The 19,577-nt window shown below is 34.1% G+C and overlaps 1 protein-coding gene across 6 annotated transcripts in view; it reads left to right on the forward strand.

Annotated features, from left to right (window-relative positions):
* Positions 1 to 17,640, forward strand: part of LRFN5 (leucine rich repeat and fibronectin type III domain containing 5) — a 258,300-nt gene extending 240,660 nt beyond the window's left edge. For all 6 annotated transcript variants that reach the window (XM_078053624.1, XM_078053619.1, XM_078053618.1 and 3 more), the window contains 2 exons: positions 2,007 to 2,050; positions 8,349 to 17,640. In XM_078053624.1, coding sequence (XP_077909750.1) covers positions 2,007 to 2,022 — 16 coding nt within the window. In that variant the 3' untranslated portion in view covers positions 2,023 to 2,050; positions 8,349 to 17,640. The remainder of the gene's footprint in view (positions 1 to 2,006; positions 2,051 to 8,348) is intronic.
* The last annotated feature ends 1,937 nt before the right edge of the window (positions 17,641 to 19,577 follow it).

The following is a 19,577-nucleotide window of genomic DNA, read 5'->3' on the forward strand; positions in this document are numbered from 1 at the left end:
TTATTTACGTTATAATGGTTGTGAGTGAAGCATTTTTGGGGGGTCAAATTTATGGATAAAAAATATCTTGTCTTTAAAATTTCATAGAGAAAAGAGAAAATAACCAAAAGGAATGCCTGGGATTTTGTAATAGTTTCAGAGCTCGGTCTTTTCAGATTAGTCCATCCTTTTTCTCCCATGCTAGATAAATGCATGCTGGGACTACACATACACTTACTTTTGTCAGGTTTGGGGGATTTTGTTTGTTTGCTTTCTGAAATAAAACCAATCCTTCTTATAGCAGTACCGAGGATCACTTAATATCGAAAGAATGGTGAGAGTATTACTGTGATTGAGTCTTCCTAAAAATGTGGTATTGTCTGAAGTGTGGGACACAGAAAGTAGCAGTTTCTACCTAGGAGTCTATTTAAGTATGAAATTTCCTTGTTAAATAAGGGTAATGTATTTGCAATTTTATCAAATATTACAAGTAGTCAGTATAATAACTAGTGTACCATTGTCTTCTGGTTTTGTCAGCTATTTCTCAAAGTCGAAATTTAGGATCTAAAGTTACCATTGATAAAATATATACACAGTATATACTTACATATCTATATATGTAATATATAGATATACCAATATGTATGCTTAGCAAATTAATCAGTTAAAATCAGAATTTTGTATCTTGCAACATAGATTGTAATTGATGTAGCAAAATTATATTTAAATGGGCTAACTACCAGAGAACTTCTCCCAGAACAACTGTACAAGCTATATCACTTAGTTATAAGATTACAATGGGATATAAACTCTCTAGTAGAAATTTATTTTTCTGAACTTCCTAATGATTATGATCTCTACAACTTGTCTAATTTCATCCACTCTTTTCAAATAGATGACTTTTATGTCCATGGATTTTAAAATTAAAAAAAATTTTTTTTTTCAAATGCATTCAGAGAAAGTCATGAAGTCCTTTTCATTTTGTGTTTGGAAGTGGATGTACATTTGATCTTGCCTGAAACGTGAACTAGATATTGTGATTCTGCTCAGAGTATGTCCAATAAATTATTCAAATAACATGAAGGGCTTATGAAATATCCTATGTTGGCTCTACCATAATGTAATTTCCTAAACATTTTTTTTCCTGGATAATGTGAACATGTCTTATTATTGCTTTCATGTAAAACCTAATCTCCAGAGGCAATTATAAATTTCTTTGAATATTTGTGCTGGAGGTTCTATAAAAAAGTATTTTGTACTCTTCTCATCACACTTACCTGTGAACCCTGAGAATAATTTTTTCCTAATATTTTTTCTTATCATTGTGTCACTTCTTAATGACTAAGAGTATTTGTTTTAAAAGAGGACATATTGGAAAGAAATAGAATGTGTGCTATGCAGGGCTAGGTAATGGTATTAAACATTTATAGCCAACTGGAACATACATATGGACATTTAAAGGCAGAATGGTTGCATATAGAACATTAGTGTTTTATATGAGGATACTGGGTACTTCATAAAACATGATATTATTTTGGGGGCTATTGAATAATGATTATTGTAAATGATTATTTAATACTCTGCATGTTGAACATAGTGAAGCTATGTTTCCTATTTTGGATTCTCTTGTCCTTGGTGTATCTTTCCATATTAATCATATGCAACTCTGTAGTTGAAATGTTAACTTTGAGTAGGGAAAAATGAGTAGAAGCCTGATTCCCTTCTTGAACTCTTTGAGGAAAAGTGCATTCCATAATAATAATTACTCACTTTAGCAACTGGGACAATATTTTTAAAATTCTACCTTTATGGTGTATTATATATCAGGAAGTAGCCATAGCAACTACAAAGTATTTGCAAAAGTCAATTGCAATTAGCCCAAGAACAGGTAAGTTTTTTTAAAAGAAGTCTAGATAAATTTCTGTTAAGAGAAATCTTATCAAGATTTCAGTGAGAAGTGTTTCGGGTCTGTTTCTTAAAAATGGAATTTGTGTATTTGTTTATGACACTGAAAATTTTATTCCCAGATGCTTTGCTGACTAATGTTGACCAGATTGTCCAGGAAACACAGGTGAGATTTTGTTACCTGTCTCATAGTTCATCATTAAGTGGGTATATTCTTTTATAAATAATTTTTTTAAATTTTTTGCAAGCTTATGTAACTTGTTGAAATTTTCCATTAAAACTACTCAGTGCTCAGTGGTACAAACTAAAGTTTAGTTGGTTAAATGAATTTCCAGTTACTAAATTTAGACATATTTCTGGTTAACTGAACATTTCTGATTCATACTGTAAGAATAAAGGGAATACTAATGTGACTTTGGAGTCACTCTTATACCCATGCATGATATAATGTGCATTTTTACAAATACTTCCCAATGTGAAGACAGTAGCTTGATAAGAATGTATTCACTCCTTATCCTTGACCTCCACATCCTAATAGGAGCGGAAATGATACGTTATACCTCCCTGGAAGTGGATGAACAGAAGTGTTTCAGTGTTACCCAAAATGAATGAAGCCACTATAAAATGGAGCAAAAGACTACATATGAAATATTCATGGTATTCCTTTTGTCAGCAACTGATTACTCTTCTTCTTCTTTTTTTTTTCCTTTTTGGAAGTTTCAAATGAGTGTTTGATTCCTGCATTTTAATTGGATCAGAAAGTGTGTTTCCAGAGCAGAATAGCACTTTAGCAATCTGTTCACACAGCTGGAGGCATCAGCCATTGGCTTAAGGTTTGGCACAGAAAAAATATTCTGCTTTTCAAAGTTCTAAAAAAGGCCACTGATTTATTTTTTTAGTGGTAAAAATAGGGTCTTTTTTTTTTTTAACATTTTGTATTTAAAAGATAATAACTTGGACAATCATTCAGGGTTTCCCCTAATGAGTTCCACTCCCAAATTAAACACCGTATTTTTCATGCATCATGTCTCTGAGTTCAGGATCCCAATCCTATGTTGCAAAAAATGAACAGATGGCTCACTAGAAACAATCAATAGCCCAGTGTCTGGCACACACTTTGTGTTCTGTTTTGTGTACTGAACTGCCCTGCGTGAAGGTGCATTGTTTCATCACCCCCCAGTGCTTCCCTTTCTCACTCTGAACCTCTCTCTCTCTCCTGCCCTACCTCTCTTGCTGCCTTCTTTCCTCCCTCTCTCTCTCTGCCTTTGATTTCTGAAAGTTCATTTATCATGTAACTTTGGACATCTAGCTGTTCTGAAAGAGAATATCTTTAGAAAGGGATTAGAAAGTAAATGGTTAATCTATCAGAAGCACAGTCCAGAACAGTGCTGTTTTATCAAGAATTGGAAGCAGGAGAGTCAATCTAAGGCATTTTTCAATTATCAATTAAAGTATGATGAGACCTCGGTGTAACTCTTCTTGGTACTTGGCAAATGATTTCTGCCTTAGGAGACCTATCCTTTCTACCCTGTCCATACTACCAGTGAAGCCCCTTGGAAGAGACTGACCTACGTGGCTGTCTTGTGCCTTTCCCATGGTTAGTAGTACTTCCCCAGGTGTGAGTGGAGTGAGGTAGAGCTGGTGGAGATTTCTTGTGCTCACAGCTTCCCAGCTCTTTTTTAGGGGGGGAGGAAGGGATATAAATTTTTAAATTTTTATTTCCTGCAGGATGGTAACAAATGTGTTTTACTACCCAAAGGCAAATATGTTTTCGAAAATTTTGGACACTGCCCAATGCATTAAATTTAAATTAAAAGGCTACCTGTGTGTGTGTGTGTGTGTGTGTGTGTGTGTGTGTATACATACATATATATATATATATACATACATACAGTAAAAGTAAGAAAAAATTGGGGTGCCGGTGTAGCTCAGTCACTTAAGCATCCAACTCTTGGTTTTGGCTCAGGTCATGATCTCAGGGTCCTTAGATTGAGCCCTGTCTCGGTATCTGCCCTCAGTGGGGAATCTGCTTGTCTCTCTCCCTCCCCCTCTGGCCTTCCCCCTGCTCACTCCCTCTCTCAAATAAATAAATAAATATTTTTTTTAAAAAGTAAGCAAAAAACAAACAAAACACCTTACAACACATTTTTGTTTTTAATATAACAAAATGTTTCCATGGCAACATTATTAAATTAATTATACCACAGTCCCTCATATAGCATCAAACTCTAATAGGAAGGTACATAAAAGACAGAAAGGTTTCATCCAGTCAGTGGTATAGGTGTTCCTTGTACTGAGGTATCTGCTAAGATCATTTTTTTCCCTAAGGGTGAAGAATTAATACATTTATATCATTTCCATTAGCCAGAATATGCCCTATGCCATTTTTTTTCCCTTAAGACCTTCCCTGCATGTGTATAGAAATAGAATGAATTTAAAATATTTGATATATCACATACGGTCCTTTTATAATAAAATTATAAGATTCTAATCACACTCAGATGAATTGAGAGCAAAGAGAAAAGGAATCAGTAAAACTGGTAGTAATTACATGTAAACTGGCACTTGCATATGTTAACCTTATGTTTGAAAAGATTGTTATACTTAAATCCAGTAAAACAATTCATATGCCATGTTTAGAAGTATAAAATAGGAACGATTGACTAGTTGCATTTTTTTATTTATTTAGAGAGTGAGAGATGGGGGAGCAGAGGAAGAGGTAGAGAGAATCTCAAGCAGACTCCCTGCTGAGTGCAGGGTCCAATGGGGGAGTCAATCTCACAACCCTGGGACCATGATCTGAGCCAAAATCAAGAGTCCCACATTTAACCGACTGAGCCCCCCAGCTTCCCCTGACTACTTGCATTTATACTGAAAATGCCTTAAATAACCTTTCTTAAAAAGTATTTGTTATATTCGGACCAACAAAATATGTGTACTGTGTGTGTGTGTGTGTGTGTGTGCGCGTGCTTAAGTATGCACAAGAAATACCCCTTAATCTACAATTGCTTGCACTAGCCTTTAAGGAAATAGCTTCCTGATTCTAATTAATTTGACTTCTGATTATTCTGTTTAGTATCAATTAAGGTATTTAACAAATTTAAAATTTGTCATAAAACCCCTGCTACAGGTGCAATAACCATGAAAAGAGACACTTTTTTTAGAGAACCTATTTTTTTTTTTTAAAGATTTTTATTTATTTATTTGAGAGAGAGCACATGAGAGGGGGGGAGGGTCAGAGGGAGAAGCAGACTCCCTGCCGAGCAGGGAGCCCGATGTGGGACTCGATCCAGGGACTCCAGGATCATGACCTGAGCCGAAGGCAGTCGCTTAACCAACTGAGCCACCCAGGCGCCCTAGAGAAACTATTAAGGTATAAATGAATAAAAAGTAATGCTGATTATAAAGAAACAGCAACATTTAACATAGGGTTAGGAAAAAATATGAAATAAGAGCTAAACAGCAAAGCAAATGTGTATATATGATCCAGATATCTTTCCAATGTTATTTCCCAGTAAAAATTACCATTATAAAGTATTTGGTTCTGTAGCGTTGGTTTTTTTCTATGATATTCCTTTCAAGTGAAATTTTTAAAAATAAGAGTAATAGAATAGGCACATATGTAGAAAACTTTTAACTAATTTTATAATAATTAAGCCCATTTTTGACATTTACTTGAACATTACAGTAAGTCAGAAAAAACTAGAACCCTAGTATCAGCAATGATTTTTAGAAATAATTTCCTTCTTTTTTAGATATCCTAACTATTCAAGATAAAAATCATTCAGAGTTCTTAATTGCATTCAGAGTAAGGGCAGTAACAGCATTTTCCCACAATCCATTCAACGTCAGGACATTTTTCCTTTTTTTAATATTGGGGTAGCTTTAATTTCCTCTTTTCTTTATAGTACTGTTCATAAAACTGTCCCCAGTATTTTGCATGATACCTTTTCACTGTTCAATAAGGAGCATTATCAAAACATCCTGAGCCTATCTCAAATTCATTATCTTTAGTTCTTGTAACAATTTAGCATGATTATTATAGTCTGTTTTTTTCCTTTGTGATGCTCTTGTAATTTGTGTTTATATTTAGATCTTTATAGAATCATTGTAAGAGTTTGTCTATTGATAAGTGAAGTAAAAAGTGTTATTTTGAATATCCTACATATACAAGTTTTTATTCAGCTTCATATTATGTCACCATTTCAATAATGGTAGTAGCTTCAGGGCAGGCAAATTCATACCATAATTTCCAAAGCTGATCGCTAATTGTCTAATCTTTGAAATTAACAGCTTTTATAAAAGCCATAATTCCGTAGTTTGTTAATAGTTTTTTTATGTAATGTGGAAATGAATCTCATTATAATATGTAAGCTTATACAATCATTAACTTGATTTTTTTTTTTTTAAGAGAGGAAGAGAGAGCTACAGAGAGCATGGGGGGGAGGGGCTGAGGGAGAAGCAGACTCCCTGCTGAGCAGGGAGTCCAACCAGAGGCTCCATCCCAGGACCTTGGGATCATAACCTAAGCCGAAGGCAGATGCTTAACGACAGAGCCACCCAGGAGCCCCTCATTAACTTGATATTAAAATGGTTTTTTATTCTGGAAGAATTTATTATTTCTAAAGTCAAACTAGTTATATTGTCCACTATATTTTTCTTCTATTTGTATTTAGTCTTTTCTATATTACTGCTTCCTGAAACTTGAACTTTGGTATAGTACAACTACGTCTTTTTTCTATCAAAAGGAACATATTATTGGAAAGACAAACAGAAATAAACTCATTGTAATCCAGTTTCACCAAAATAAGCTATGCTATGAACCCAATAGATAGGAATTTATATATAATCCCATTGTCATTTTTTTTTTTTTAAAGATTTTATTTATTTATTTGATAGAGACACAGCGAGAGAGGGAACACAATCAGGGGGAGTGGGAGAGAGAGAAGCAGGCCTCCCGCTGAGCGGGGAGCCCGATGTGGGGCTCGATCCCAGGACCCTGGGACCATGACCTGAGCCGAAGGCAGACGCTTAACGACTGAGCCACCCAGGCGCCCCTCCCATTGTCATTTAAAGTGATTTTGTGAAGTTTTCCTTAGAACATTCCAGGTAAAGAATGATAGTGAGATCTATATTTCAGTCGTTTCCAAGGTAATTATTTTTTATAAATAGGTTACACATCTATTAACAGTTTTCAAACATGGTGTAAATCCTTTGTTTAATAATTTTCAAAAACTATTGTTTGTGCCAAAAGTAGCTTCAGCTATTCAGATGAAATATTTTCTCTGCGCCCCGCCCCCGTTTTTTAAAGGTTTTATTTTTAAGTAATCTCTACACCCAGTGTGGGGCTCAGACCCACAGCCCTGAGATCAAGGGTCACATGCTCCACTGACTGAGCCAGCCAGGTGCCCCCAGATGAAATATTTTCTTAAATGAAACATCTCTACAATATTTTTCCTACCTTTATCACGTTAAGTTTTTTCTACACCAAATATGTTCTACATCAGCATTTTGATATAAAATAGTCTTCCATATTTCATGATTCATCTGTGCCATGCATTTTATAACCCCCAACTTGTAAACATAGTTCTTTTTGAATGGGAAGGGACAAAAATTACTTCTATTTCATATTTATGAAATTATATATTTATCAAAAATTATTTTTCATCCCTATTCAAAATGGAATTTATAGACATATCTTAAATCTATGATGCTGAGAATCCACATTAGAGGAAGAATATTTTTACAGTTTGATATTTAAATATTTTTAAATGGTTTTTATATTATGTTATTCAAAATCACATTAACTATGGAATGCCTTTCTTGTGAGTTATTGTCAGTTTACACATTTATTTGTTCTGTGGGTGAGGAACTAATTTATGAAGAGGAGTAATAGTCTTCACTAACGTTTAATGTATAATTAAATTTTATAAAATTTCAATATGATACAAAACTCCCAACAGACTATATTTAAAAAGTAGTGATCACTTAGATTTTATATGTGATGAACAGATTTGGCCTAATATGCTCATAGTTTTAAAACCGGTATGATTATTTGTTAAAATTTAAATGCTATGCATTAATGAATAAAATCATTATTTTTTTTTCCTTGAGAATGTAAATGTGAAAAACAAAGCAAGGGAAACTGCCATTCCACAATTTGGCTTTGACTTGCATAACTATTTAGGCTTAATGCATTTAGATTCCTTTTTAAAATGAGATTATTTTATATATTCAGAATTTGAAATTACCAAGCAACATTTTAAGAGCTGATGTGCATTTCTAGATAGTTCTTAGGAGTGTATCTTGTATTCTCTAGCAATAAACTCCTGCCTGGTTGCTTATAGTTCTGTAACTTCTAAATTACTAGCACAATGATCTTACTACCTACGTATTTTCTCTTTGTTTCTTTTCTTTTTTCTTTCTTTTTTTTTTTTTTTTCGTGTTCTCTTTTCCCATTTCAGAGGCTGGAGTTAATCTGAAGAGCACTACTTCTTTCTCTCCTGAAAAAAGTTGCCACTGATATTTTTACTGGATAAAATTTAAAAAATGTTTCAATTCACAAAGGCTAATTGTTGAACTGGTGTCCTAGAAGAAATTGTCCACAGGAGCCGAAGCAGAAGTCTCTGGCGCGGGCGGAACTGGCTCTATCAGACCATGGTTCATCCCCTTTTAAAGCCAAAATTTTTTTTTCTTCTGGCCTACAAGTATTTTTTTTTTAAAGAAGGAAACAGAAAAGCCTACATTGGCATCGAGTTCTGTATCAATCCATGTTACATTGCCATCCATGATTTAAGACTGTAGAATCCTGAATAATCTATATCACTTTAACAAATAAATGTTTTACTATGACAGAATTTGTACAGTGCCTGATTTGTGGAAATATCAATTGCTTCAAGTATGAATGGTGCAATGATGACTGTAAGAACTAATAATGCTATTTTACATTTATGTAATGCAAAACCTTAAGGAATCAAATTTGCTTTATAATATTGGACCTATTTCTGCCATGACTGAAGTGCACCCACATCTGTGGGAGAGCAGTACAGCTATTTTAAAAGCTTTACAGCAATCTTATGCTTCAGTGTAAGACAGAAAGTGATGAGGGATCTCTTCTCCTAGTAGAGCTTCGGAAAGCTTCAAAGTAGGCACATATAGTAATTAATCCAAATTGATTCATTGCCTTTCTGGAGAGCCGGGACAAAGAGGTTTTAATAATTTCAGGCCTTATATTTCATTGTAAGTGCCCATTTAACCCATTTTGCAGAATTCCAGGGTAAATAAGGAAGAACAGACATCTGATTTAACACCAACAAAAATAGGAGTTAAGACATCTTTGGTGGCTAATAAATGTTAATACAAACATACGTAGGCAGGATCCAAGCCTAGCATTCAAGGGCTGGTCCTGGTATCAAGCAGGCCTGAGTTCGAACTCTAGATCTGAGCAAATTTGGCCAGTTACCCACTCTTCCATATTCTCACAGGAGAAATATTGTAAAATCTGAAAATATGTAAACTTATCACTGTACTTGGTGTAAGCAATAAGTTTAATTTAAAAAAAGTATTAGCAACTTAGTGCAGGTTCTCTAAAACGTTAGAGATTTTATTTCTGTTCCTTTACAATTCTGTTAGTTATTGATCATTAAAAGTAATATGTAGTTTATTTTTTTTTAAAAGCCAGGAAACTGTCTTTTAAGAAATTTAGCTTATCTGTTAGCTAGTCCACATCTCTTAGACTATTATAAATATCCAACCATCCAAAGAGAAGTTACGGAATGTTAGCGTTTAGATGGCACTTGGAATCTGTGCTCAGAGCCTAACTAAACAACAATTTAAAGAAGTTCACTCCCTTGCAGACACACACAGTGCATGCTTGAAACAGAAGTGGCAAGTTTGAACTGAAATGTAGTTGATTTGTGACTATGGGCAAATGGCTTCATTCTGTTTCCTGGCAACTCTAATGCCCTGGAGCAATCCTGTTTATGTGTGTGTATGTGTATATATGCATGGATAAATGTTTTTAGTGACAAAAGACACACAACTTGAACAATGCATCTACAGATCTATACAACTTTTGTCCTCAAATATAAAGTGATAGGAACACAAATGGCTTTCCTGGATCTCTGTGCAGAGTTTAACTTTTTAAGGTCTCAGGAAAACCGGCTAACTTTTCTTTAAGGCCATTCTCCTGTTTATATTTCTCCCTCTCCCTTGGGCCTGATTCTTGTCTATTCTGATATTTTTCTTGATGATAATGTAGCCCGACCTCTTCACCTCTTTAGGATGTTCATACTATTGTGCTACAAGGAACATGATTTTTCATGTAATTCAAATGTGTTACAACTAAAATTACACTTAATCATTTCAAATCTTTGCCCTGCATCCCCTACACCTAAATCTAAAACTTCCCCTTTTGCACACATTCAAACAACATCAATCAGGGCACTCCTAGTGTACTTGGTTTCTCTTTTTGAAATGCCATTTGTAAGGAAGACTGAGGCACAGTCTCTGATTCTGTAAGTGTGCACTACTCAATTGTATATGGACAGATATTTACTTCTTATACTATGAGATTAAGAGAACACCAGTGTACACCCATAACTAAATAGAAATAATGATCGCAAAATAAGTTTTGCAAAAAAGTGATGAAATATCTTGAGGATAAGTAGAAGCGATTTCTTTAGCTGAGCTTATAATGTCACAGGCGTGATCTAATGGATGGTAAAAAGTCTCAACTGTAAAGCTCTTGAATATACATTGGAAATCGCTTCCATTTTCCTGTTATTCTACAATCCTGAGTAATACTGGAAGTAATCCGGTTGCTAAAAATATATATTGTAATAAGTATGAATATTCACAGTTCAACTTGTGACATATCTTACACATAATATAAATTACATCAAACACACAAGAAAATCGAAAGTATTTTGAATGCAGCATAGGTACAATTTGTGAGACATGAAAATGGCTTGAAAACTATAGTTTATATTTTGAAAATCTACAATCATGATTTTTGAAAGCCATGATCTGTAGAACCAAAGATTAGTAATAAAGCACTATTGTTAGTATTGAAAGGAATAACTTACACATGGAAAGGAAAACTCAAATAATTTTAATTTTCCTCTTTATTTGTAATTTAGTAGCTCAAAGATTAGTTTTACAAATTTCTATTGTTTGTTCAATTATATAATACCCCTTTTCATATTTGTAGAATATTTTCTAACACATTTTTGGTTTGTTTTGTCCAAAATATATTCAGATTATTTCTACTTTTATTCTGCTTTCCATATGTTAGGAACTTACTCCTTTTTTAATTCCAAAATGTACTTACACTGATATATCATAGATCTACTTATTAAATGGTGTGTGTGTGTATGTGTGTGTGTACATGTGTCTATCAAGGCATATGCCATTGTTTAAAAATGCAAGTGATGCAGAATATGTTATGTACAACCAAAGTAAAAGGCCCTAGAACATGATTGTTTTATTTGATAAACAAGTATAATATATAAGGAAACTAACCACATTAGATTTTTTTATAAAACCATTTTTTTATTGTGCGAAATATATGACATAAAATTTGACATTTTAACGACTTTAAGTGTACAATTCAATGGCATTAATTACATTCACAGTGTTATGCAATCATCACCACTATTTTTTTTTTTTTTTTTTTTTTTTAGATTTTATTCACAGAGAGAGACACAGTGAGAAAGGGAACACACGCAGGGGCAGAGGGCGAGGGAGAAGCAGACTCCCTGCTGAGCAAGGAGCCCGATGTGGGGCTCTATCTCAGGACCCTGGGATCTTGACCTGAGCCGAAGGCAGACGCTTAACGACTAAGCCACCCAGGCACCCCCATCACCACTATTTTAAAAACATTCTTGTCACCCCATACACAGAATCTGTAGCCATTAAGCAATAATACCCATTCCCCTTCTCTCAGTCCCTCGTAAGCTCTATGAATTTGCCTATTCTAGATATTTCATACCAGGGGGATCATACAATGTTTGTCCTTTTGTGTTTGGCTTATTCCATTTACTGTAATGTTTCTAAGGTTCATCCATGTTGAAGCATATATCAGAACTTTTTATGGCTGAATAATATTCCAGGAATATATGTAGTACATTTTGCTTATCAATTCACCTTTTGATGGACACTCTGTTATTTCCACCTTTTGGGCACTGTGAATAATGCTACAATGAACATTGTTAGTCAAGTATATATTTGAGTGCCAGTTTTCAATTCTTTTAACTATATACTCAGGAGTGCAATTGCTGGATCTTAGGGTAATCTTATGTTGAATCTTTTGAAGAACTGCTAGACTGTTTTCTATATGGCTATACCATTTTACATTCATTCCAGTAATGTGCAAGTGTGCAAGTGTTCCAATTTCTCCACGTTTATAATTCCCAATTTTTTTAACAGTCATTCTAGTAGGTGTGGATTAGCTCATTGTGATATTGATTTGCGTTTCTCTAATCACCAATGATATTGAGCTTTTCATGTGCTTATCGGCCATTTGCATATCTTTGGAGAAATGTCAACTCAAGTTCTTTGCCCCCTTTTTTTTTTTTTTATTTGAGGGAAAGACAGAGAGAGAGCAGAGGGAGGGGCAGAGGGAGAAGGGGAGAAAGAATCCTTAAGCGGACTCCCTGCTGAGCATGGAATCCATTGCGGGACTTGACCCCAGAACCCTGAGATCATTACCTGAGCTGAAATCAAGAGTCAGATGCTTAACTGACTGAGCCACACCAGCTGCCCCTTCTTTGCCCATTTTTAAAAACTGGATTGTTTGTTGTTATTGAGTTGAAGGTATTCTTTATATCTTCTGGATATTAAACCCTTCTCAGATATATTATTTGCAATTATTGTCTTCCATTTTGTAGGTCTTTTCACTTTCTTGGTATTATATCCTTTGATGAACGAAAATGTTTAATTTTTATGAGGTCCTATTATGTATTTTTTCTTTTGCATTTGTGCTTTTGGTGTCATATCTAAGAATTCATTGCCCAATCCAAGGTCACCAAAATTTATCTCTGTGTATTTCCCTAAGAGCTTCATGGTTTTACCTCTTACATTTAGGTGATTAATCCATTTTGAGTAAATTTATGTATATATTTTGAGGTAAAACTCCAACTTTATTCCTATAGATGCGGAAATCCTGTTGTCCCAGCACCATCTGTAGAAAAACTATTTTTTCCTTATCAAATGGATTTGACAGGCTTGTCAAAAGTCAGTTGACCACAGATGTTTATTTCTATTCCATTGGTCTATATGTCTTTATGTCAGTACCCACAATGTTTTGATCACTGTAGCTTTATAGGTTTTGAAACCAGAAGTATGAGTTCTCCAACTTTGTTTTTTTTCAAGATGGTTTGGTTACTCTGGGCTCCTTGCAATTCCAAATAAATTGTGGAATTGGCTTTTCCATTTCTGCAAAACAGCAGTTGGAATTTTGATAAGAATTGCTTTGAACCTGTAGATCATTTGGGTAGTACTGACATCATAACAATATTAAGTCTTTCAATCCATGACCATGGGATGTCTTCCCATTTACTTGTGTCTTTTTGAATTTCTTTCAGCAATGTTTTACAGTTTCCAGTGCACAAGTCACCTCCTTAAAAAATTTATTCCTAGGTACTTTATTCTTTTGATGCTCTTGTAAATGGAATTGCTTTCTTAATTTCCTTTGTGGATTCTTCATTGCAGATATTTACAAACAAATAATTTCTGGGTGTTAATCTTGTACTCTGCAACTTGGTTGAACTTATTCATTAGCTCTAGTAGCTTTCTTACAAATTCTTTGGGATGTCTATATATAGAATCATACCATATGTGAATAAAGATAGTTTACTTCTTCCTTTCCTATTCTGAGTGCTTTTTCTTTTCTTGTCTTGTCTAATTACTCTTGCTAGAAATCCAGCACAATATTGAAGGGCAGTGGTGAAAATAGATATTCTTGTCTTACTTTTTATCTTAAAGGAAAGCTTTCAATCTTTCAAGATGAGTATGATGTAGACTATGGATTTTTTAAAACTGAGCTTTATTGTGTTGAATTTCCCTTCTGTTCCTAGTCTCTGCTGTTTTAATCATGAAAGTGTGTTAATTTTTTTTCAAATGATTTTTGGTATCAGTGAGATTATCATGGGTCTTGTTTTATTAACTTCATTCTATTAATGTGGTATATTACATTGATTTTCTTATTTTTAATAACCTTAGCATCTCTAGGATAAACTCCACATAGTCATGGTATATAAACCATTTAATATGTTGTTGTATTTGTTTTGCTAGTATTTTGTTAAGGATTTTTGCATCTCTATACACCATAGATATTGTGTGTAGTTTTATTTCCTTGTGATGTCTTTATCTGATGTTGGTTTCAGGTAATGCTGGCCCTTCCGAATAAGTTAGGAAGTGTTTTCTCCTCTTCTATTTTTTGGAAGAGTTTGAGAAGAATTGATGTGAATTCTTTCAGTGTTTGATAGAATTTGCTAACGAAGTCATCTAGTCCTGGAGTATCTTTGTTGGGAGATTTTGCATTATTGATTTAATTTTTTATTGTTATGAGTCTGTTGAGATTTTCTCTTTACTCAAGTCAGGTTAGGTAATTTATATGTTTCTAGGAGCTTGGCATTTTCATCTAGGCTATCTAATTTGTTGATGTACAATTGTCCTAGTATTCTATAATTCTTTTTATGTAAGGTCATTCTTATCCATTTTTTTAGAGTGGCTTATTGAAGTCTCCAAGTGTTACTGTAGTACTGTCTATCTTTTCAGTTCTGTCCAGTGTTGCTTCATATATTTTGGGACACTGTTTGCTAGTATATATAAGTTCCAATTGATACTCTTTTGATGATATGACTGGTTTTAGAATGTTTTTAAATGTCACAAATTTAATTATCCTAATTGTTAACTGAATGAATTTGTTTTGAGTTCACTAGGTCCATTGTCACATCTATTTCACTGGTTTACAACCCAAACTATCATTGGTTTCTTTCTTACATCATAAAGTAAACCTGGTCTTTCATTTCTGTCCTCCTAAATGGAATCCAATTTTAAGGCTTAATACTCATCACCCACTTGAGTCTTATCAACTAATCAATATGCTAGTTTCTTTGTCAATAACATATACCAACCCCTTGGAGACTGCCCCCACAAACCAGCATTCTCAAATGCCACCTCATCAGATCACCAGCAAAGATATTTTTTCTCTATAGAGGTTAGTAAAGTGGGTCATAAACAATTTTATTTGCCCTTATGATTTGAATACTGACATAAAAATTAAGAGACCACAAAAACTATAATGCTTTCCAAAAGAATGTATAAGTTATCTATCTGCATAAATCATTCACAATTTTTTAGTAGCATAACATTGTGAATACCTGTAAAGGCCAACAATAAATATTCTAAGTATATTATTGTGGCATAAATGCCAGTCAGTTGAAGTCCATGAAGTCTTTTTGAAAGAGTTGTTTTAAGCTATCTTTTTGTTGTTCTGCCTTTATAAGGAAAAGGAACATCAGGGGTGCCTATTAAGCTAGGGAATAAGATATTGCATGACCCCTAGGAAGTATGAAATGTGCAAATGTCTAGAAGAAGAAAACAATAAAGTGGGTCTGACTCACCCACTTGAATTAAGAAAATAAAATTGGGGCATTAAGAGTCATACATTATCATATTTAACAATTTAGATATAGAAATTTAATTGAATGTGATTGGAAACTTTATTTGAATATATTTCTGAGGGGAGTGGCTTAGAGAATGTTCACAGGGAGTCTCTAATCCCTAGAAAGACTCTTTTATTTCTAAGGGAAGATTTCAAAATCTCCAACCACCTTTATCAAACTCGTTCAATTGTGCAACCATTTGTTAAACATTTAATTTGTCCTGGGTCTGGTACTATCATTTGGTGATAAAGAAATAAATGACACAAATGTTCATATTTAGGTGGTAGGTAAATGTGTAGACATCTTGTGTTAGTCTGTTCAAGTTGCTCTAACAAAATACCATAAACTGAGTAGCTTATACACAGCAGAAATTTATTGCTCAAAGTTCTGAATACGGTTGCATTCAGGTGAATTCCTGATTCATAGGTGGTGCCTTGTCACTCTGCCCTCACATGGTAGAAGGGGTTAGGGATATCTCCAGGGTCTCTTTTATAAGGCACAAATCCGATTCAAGAAGGCTCCACCCTCATGATCTAAGTACTACCCAAAGGCCCACCAATTCCTAATATTATCTTGGGTATTAAGATTGCAACATATTGATTAGGTGTGAGGAGAAACGCAAAGTGTAAGACCATAGCACACATATGTTTACACAAGAAGTGACATTGTTAGGGATTTAGAACCACAGCGGTGTGGAGGCACAGTACAAACCAACCCAATGACCACCCGAGCAAGAGAGATTTAAAAAAATATATAGCTCATCCCAATGGTGCTACTTAAAATTAGTAAAAGCGTTCTCAACAGAAACTTCACAGGCCAGGAGAGAGTGGCATGATATATTCAAAGAGCTGAATGGGAAAAATCTTCAGCCAAGAATACTCTATCCAGCAAGGTTATCATTTAGAATAAAGGAGAGATAGAGTTTCCCAGATGAACAAAAACTAAAGAATTCATGACCACTAAAAGGAATAAGATTGAATAATGTCCCCAAATCATAATTCCATTTATGGAACCACAAGACTTTATGATCCTATTTTGAAACTACCCTCAGTACTTTACCACATCTACTCAAATCACCTTCACTGAGCCTTGAACTTCATGTCCTCTTGTGTTATTTCTTAGAAATGTGTACCTTCCTCTAACTTGAAAGTCTTTTGAGATCAGGTATTTTGTCCTATTCAATTTTGGATCTTCTATGATGCTCAGAATAGTGCTTTGAATACACAAGTCAAGTCATATGTTTTCTGTGTAAAAATATTGCAATAGTAGCTAGAGAGAACTGACAAATGGCAAATTTGGAGTCAGCTCTAAGGATGGGGAAAAGTCTGTGATGAGATTAGGATAATATCTAACAAAGAGAAATTGAAATAAGATACAAAAAGTGCCAATAGAACCTGCATTTATTTTTAGATAAGCATATTTATTTAACACATATTTGTAGAATTTTGTGCTTCTTAATCTTTTAAGTGATCAAGATAGAGAATAGGTGACCTTTGAACATCTATGTGTTTATATTGATCAATTTAGTAAGTATCATAGAAAATTTTGTTCTTGGGCTAAGATGGCTCATATGTATAGTAGATAGATGCAGCAACAGCAAGTTCTAAAACAAGACATAGCATATGTACTATCAGCATAATAGACACACTGTGAGAAACAAAGAGAATAAGTAATTACAAATGATTATGTGTTTCTGAGTTTGGTATCCCAAAGTATGGTGATTAACACTGAGAGCAATGGAAAAGATGAGTGATATAAAGTGTTTCTTCCACTTTCTTGACATGCATCATATTGTGATTTATAGTAAGAAAAATATATTTGTTCTTTGTCTTAATTCTGGCACACAGCTCCTAAAATTTTTGGAATTTCCTAAGTGATGAGAGTGATCAAGTTATTTTTATGTTAATGAGGTGATTTTTGTCCCATAGCTGAGGAAGGAGGCTGATTACCAGGAGAACAAATCATGAGATTAGAGGATTGGAATTTTCTATCTCACCCACCCACCACACCCCTTGCCCCCCAACATCTGGGTAGTGAAAAGGGGCTGGAGGTTTAATCAATTGCTGATGATCAATGATTTAGTCAATCACACCTCTGTAATAAAGCCTTCATAAAAACCCAAAAGGATTGGGTTCAAAGAGTTTCCACGTTAATGAACACATGAAGATTTGGGGAGAGTGGTATGCTGAGAAAGGCACGGAAACTCTGTCCTTTCCCCATGTCTTGCCCTATGCATCTCTTCCATCCAGCTGTTCTTGAGTTACATCCTTTTATAGTAAACCAGTAGTCTAATGAATAAAATGATTTCCTTAGTTCTGTGAGCTCCTCTAGCAAATTAATCAAACCCAAGGAAGGGGTCATGGGAACCTCTGATCTACAGCAGGTTGGTCAGAAGTACAGATAATAACTTGGGCTTGTGATTGGTATCCTGAGTTTGAGGGAATTACTGGAACCTCCAATTTGTAGCCAGGTCAGAAGCACAGGTGACACTCTGTACTGGGATTGTGACTGGTGTCTACAGGGAGAAGCAGTTTTATAGGACTGAACCTTTACCTGCGAAATCTGATGCTATCTTCAGGTAGATAGGATCAAGATTGAGTAGAGTTGTAGAGACACCCAGTAGGTGTCCAGAGAATTGCTTGTTGGTATGGGAAACCTTCCCCCATTGGAACTGGTAACCAGAACCTATTTTAACATGTAAAATTTTGATTGGTAATAATAGCAATAAAAATTTGGAGTTTTGACACTGGGAATATGTATGTAACTATATATGATATAAAATAAAATTTAAACCACCGTTCTGGGGTACTTAACTATCCTTCTCTTGCTCTTCTCTAGGAAAAGAAATTTATTTTCTCTCCAAAAGCCACTGCAGTCTTCACACAATATTTCTGTTATACTATGATTAATTTATTCAAATTTCTTCCTAGATTCTCCTTTCAAAACTGCTTAATGCTCCCTTCTCTATGGTGGCTACCCTGACTGAACTAAAGGATTTGAGTCAAGTGAATTAAACCATACATCCTTGGCAGTTGTGAATAGCTAAAATTGGCTGTATATGTTTTCTATATATTTCAATGTTCTGTGGGTTTTTTCATATGTTTTTTACTTACTGTTTTTGTTAGTACTAATTTGTGTTTTACTCCATTAAATTAGGAAATAAATAAATTGCCATTGTAAAAGGTAAATAAATCTAAGTTGATTTTACTTTAAATGCTTGAAGAATAGGAATTTTTGCCAATAATTCAATGTTGGTGTCTTTTCAGTGCTCTGCTGTTTTTTTTCTAGTAACTCACTGACAAATGCTTGAATAAATAGCAGTCAAGAACTAGAATGATAATTTTACTTTATTTTTATTTTTAAAATATAATTTCCAATAATATGGGAAATTAAAATTTACAATGATTCTTATTTAGATGCAAATACATTATCATTTATATCTCTGATATTGTGATCCAAAAACTATTTTACTTGTTTACATGGTAAATGAAATCCATAATAACTAGATACCAACACTCTAATGTTGCTTTAGGCAGATTATTTGAAACAGTACAATTTAATCATTCTAAATTCCAGTTCTATGGTCCAATTGCCCTATTACTTTCCCTACTCTCTCTTATTCAAGAATGAATAACACAGTGTAGACAAACCCTTTTTTCAAAAGAGTATTTTCAACATTTTTTTAAATGACACTGGTCTCTACAACATTTCTCAAACTTAGTGGACATCAGAATTATCTCAGAAATAAATCTATTTTGGGTTTTCACTCCTGCTTTAGGAAATCTGTGGGGGAGGGGGCAGAGTATATCAATAGTTTGCATCTTCCATCCATCACTTAAATCGTAATTTACTCTTTCATGCGAAATTATTGAAAAATTGGTTGCAATTTTTAATTATATAAAGGTAATATTCTAATACACTAAGCAACCTCCAAATGCCAAAAAGTATTAAATTATTTTATCTCTAAAGATGCTTACTGCAATGCCTCCACCATTATTTTGAGCATTAGCTCACAAGAGAGGA

Source organism: Halichoerus grypus, chromosome 8, assembly GCF_964656455.1.
Source record: "Halichoerus grypus chromosome 8, mHalGry1.hap1.1, whole genome shotgun sequence".
Taxonomy (NCBI): domain Eukaryota; kingdom Metazoa; phylum Chordata; class Mammalia; order Carnivora; family Phocidae; genus Halichoerus; species Halichoerus grypus.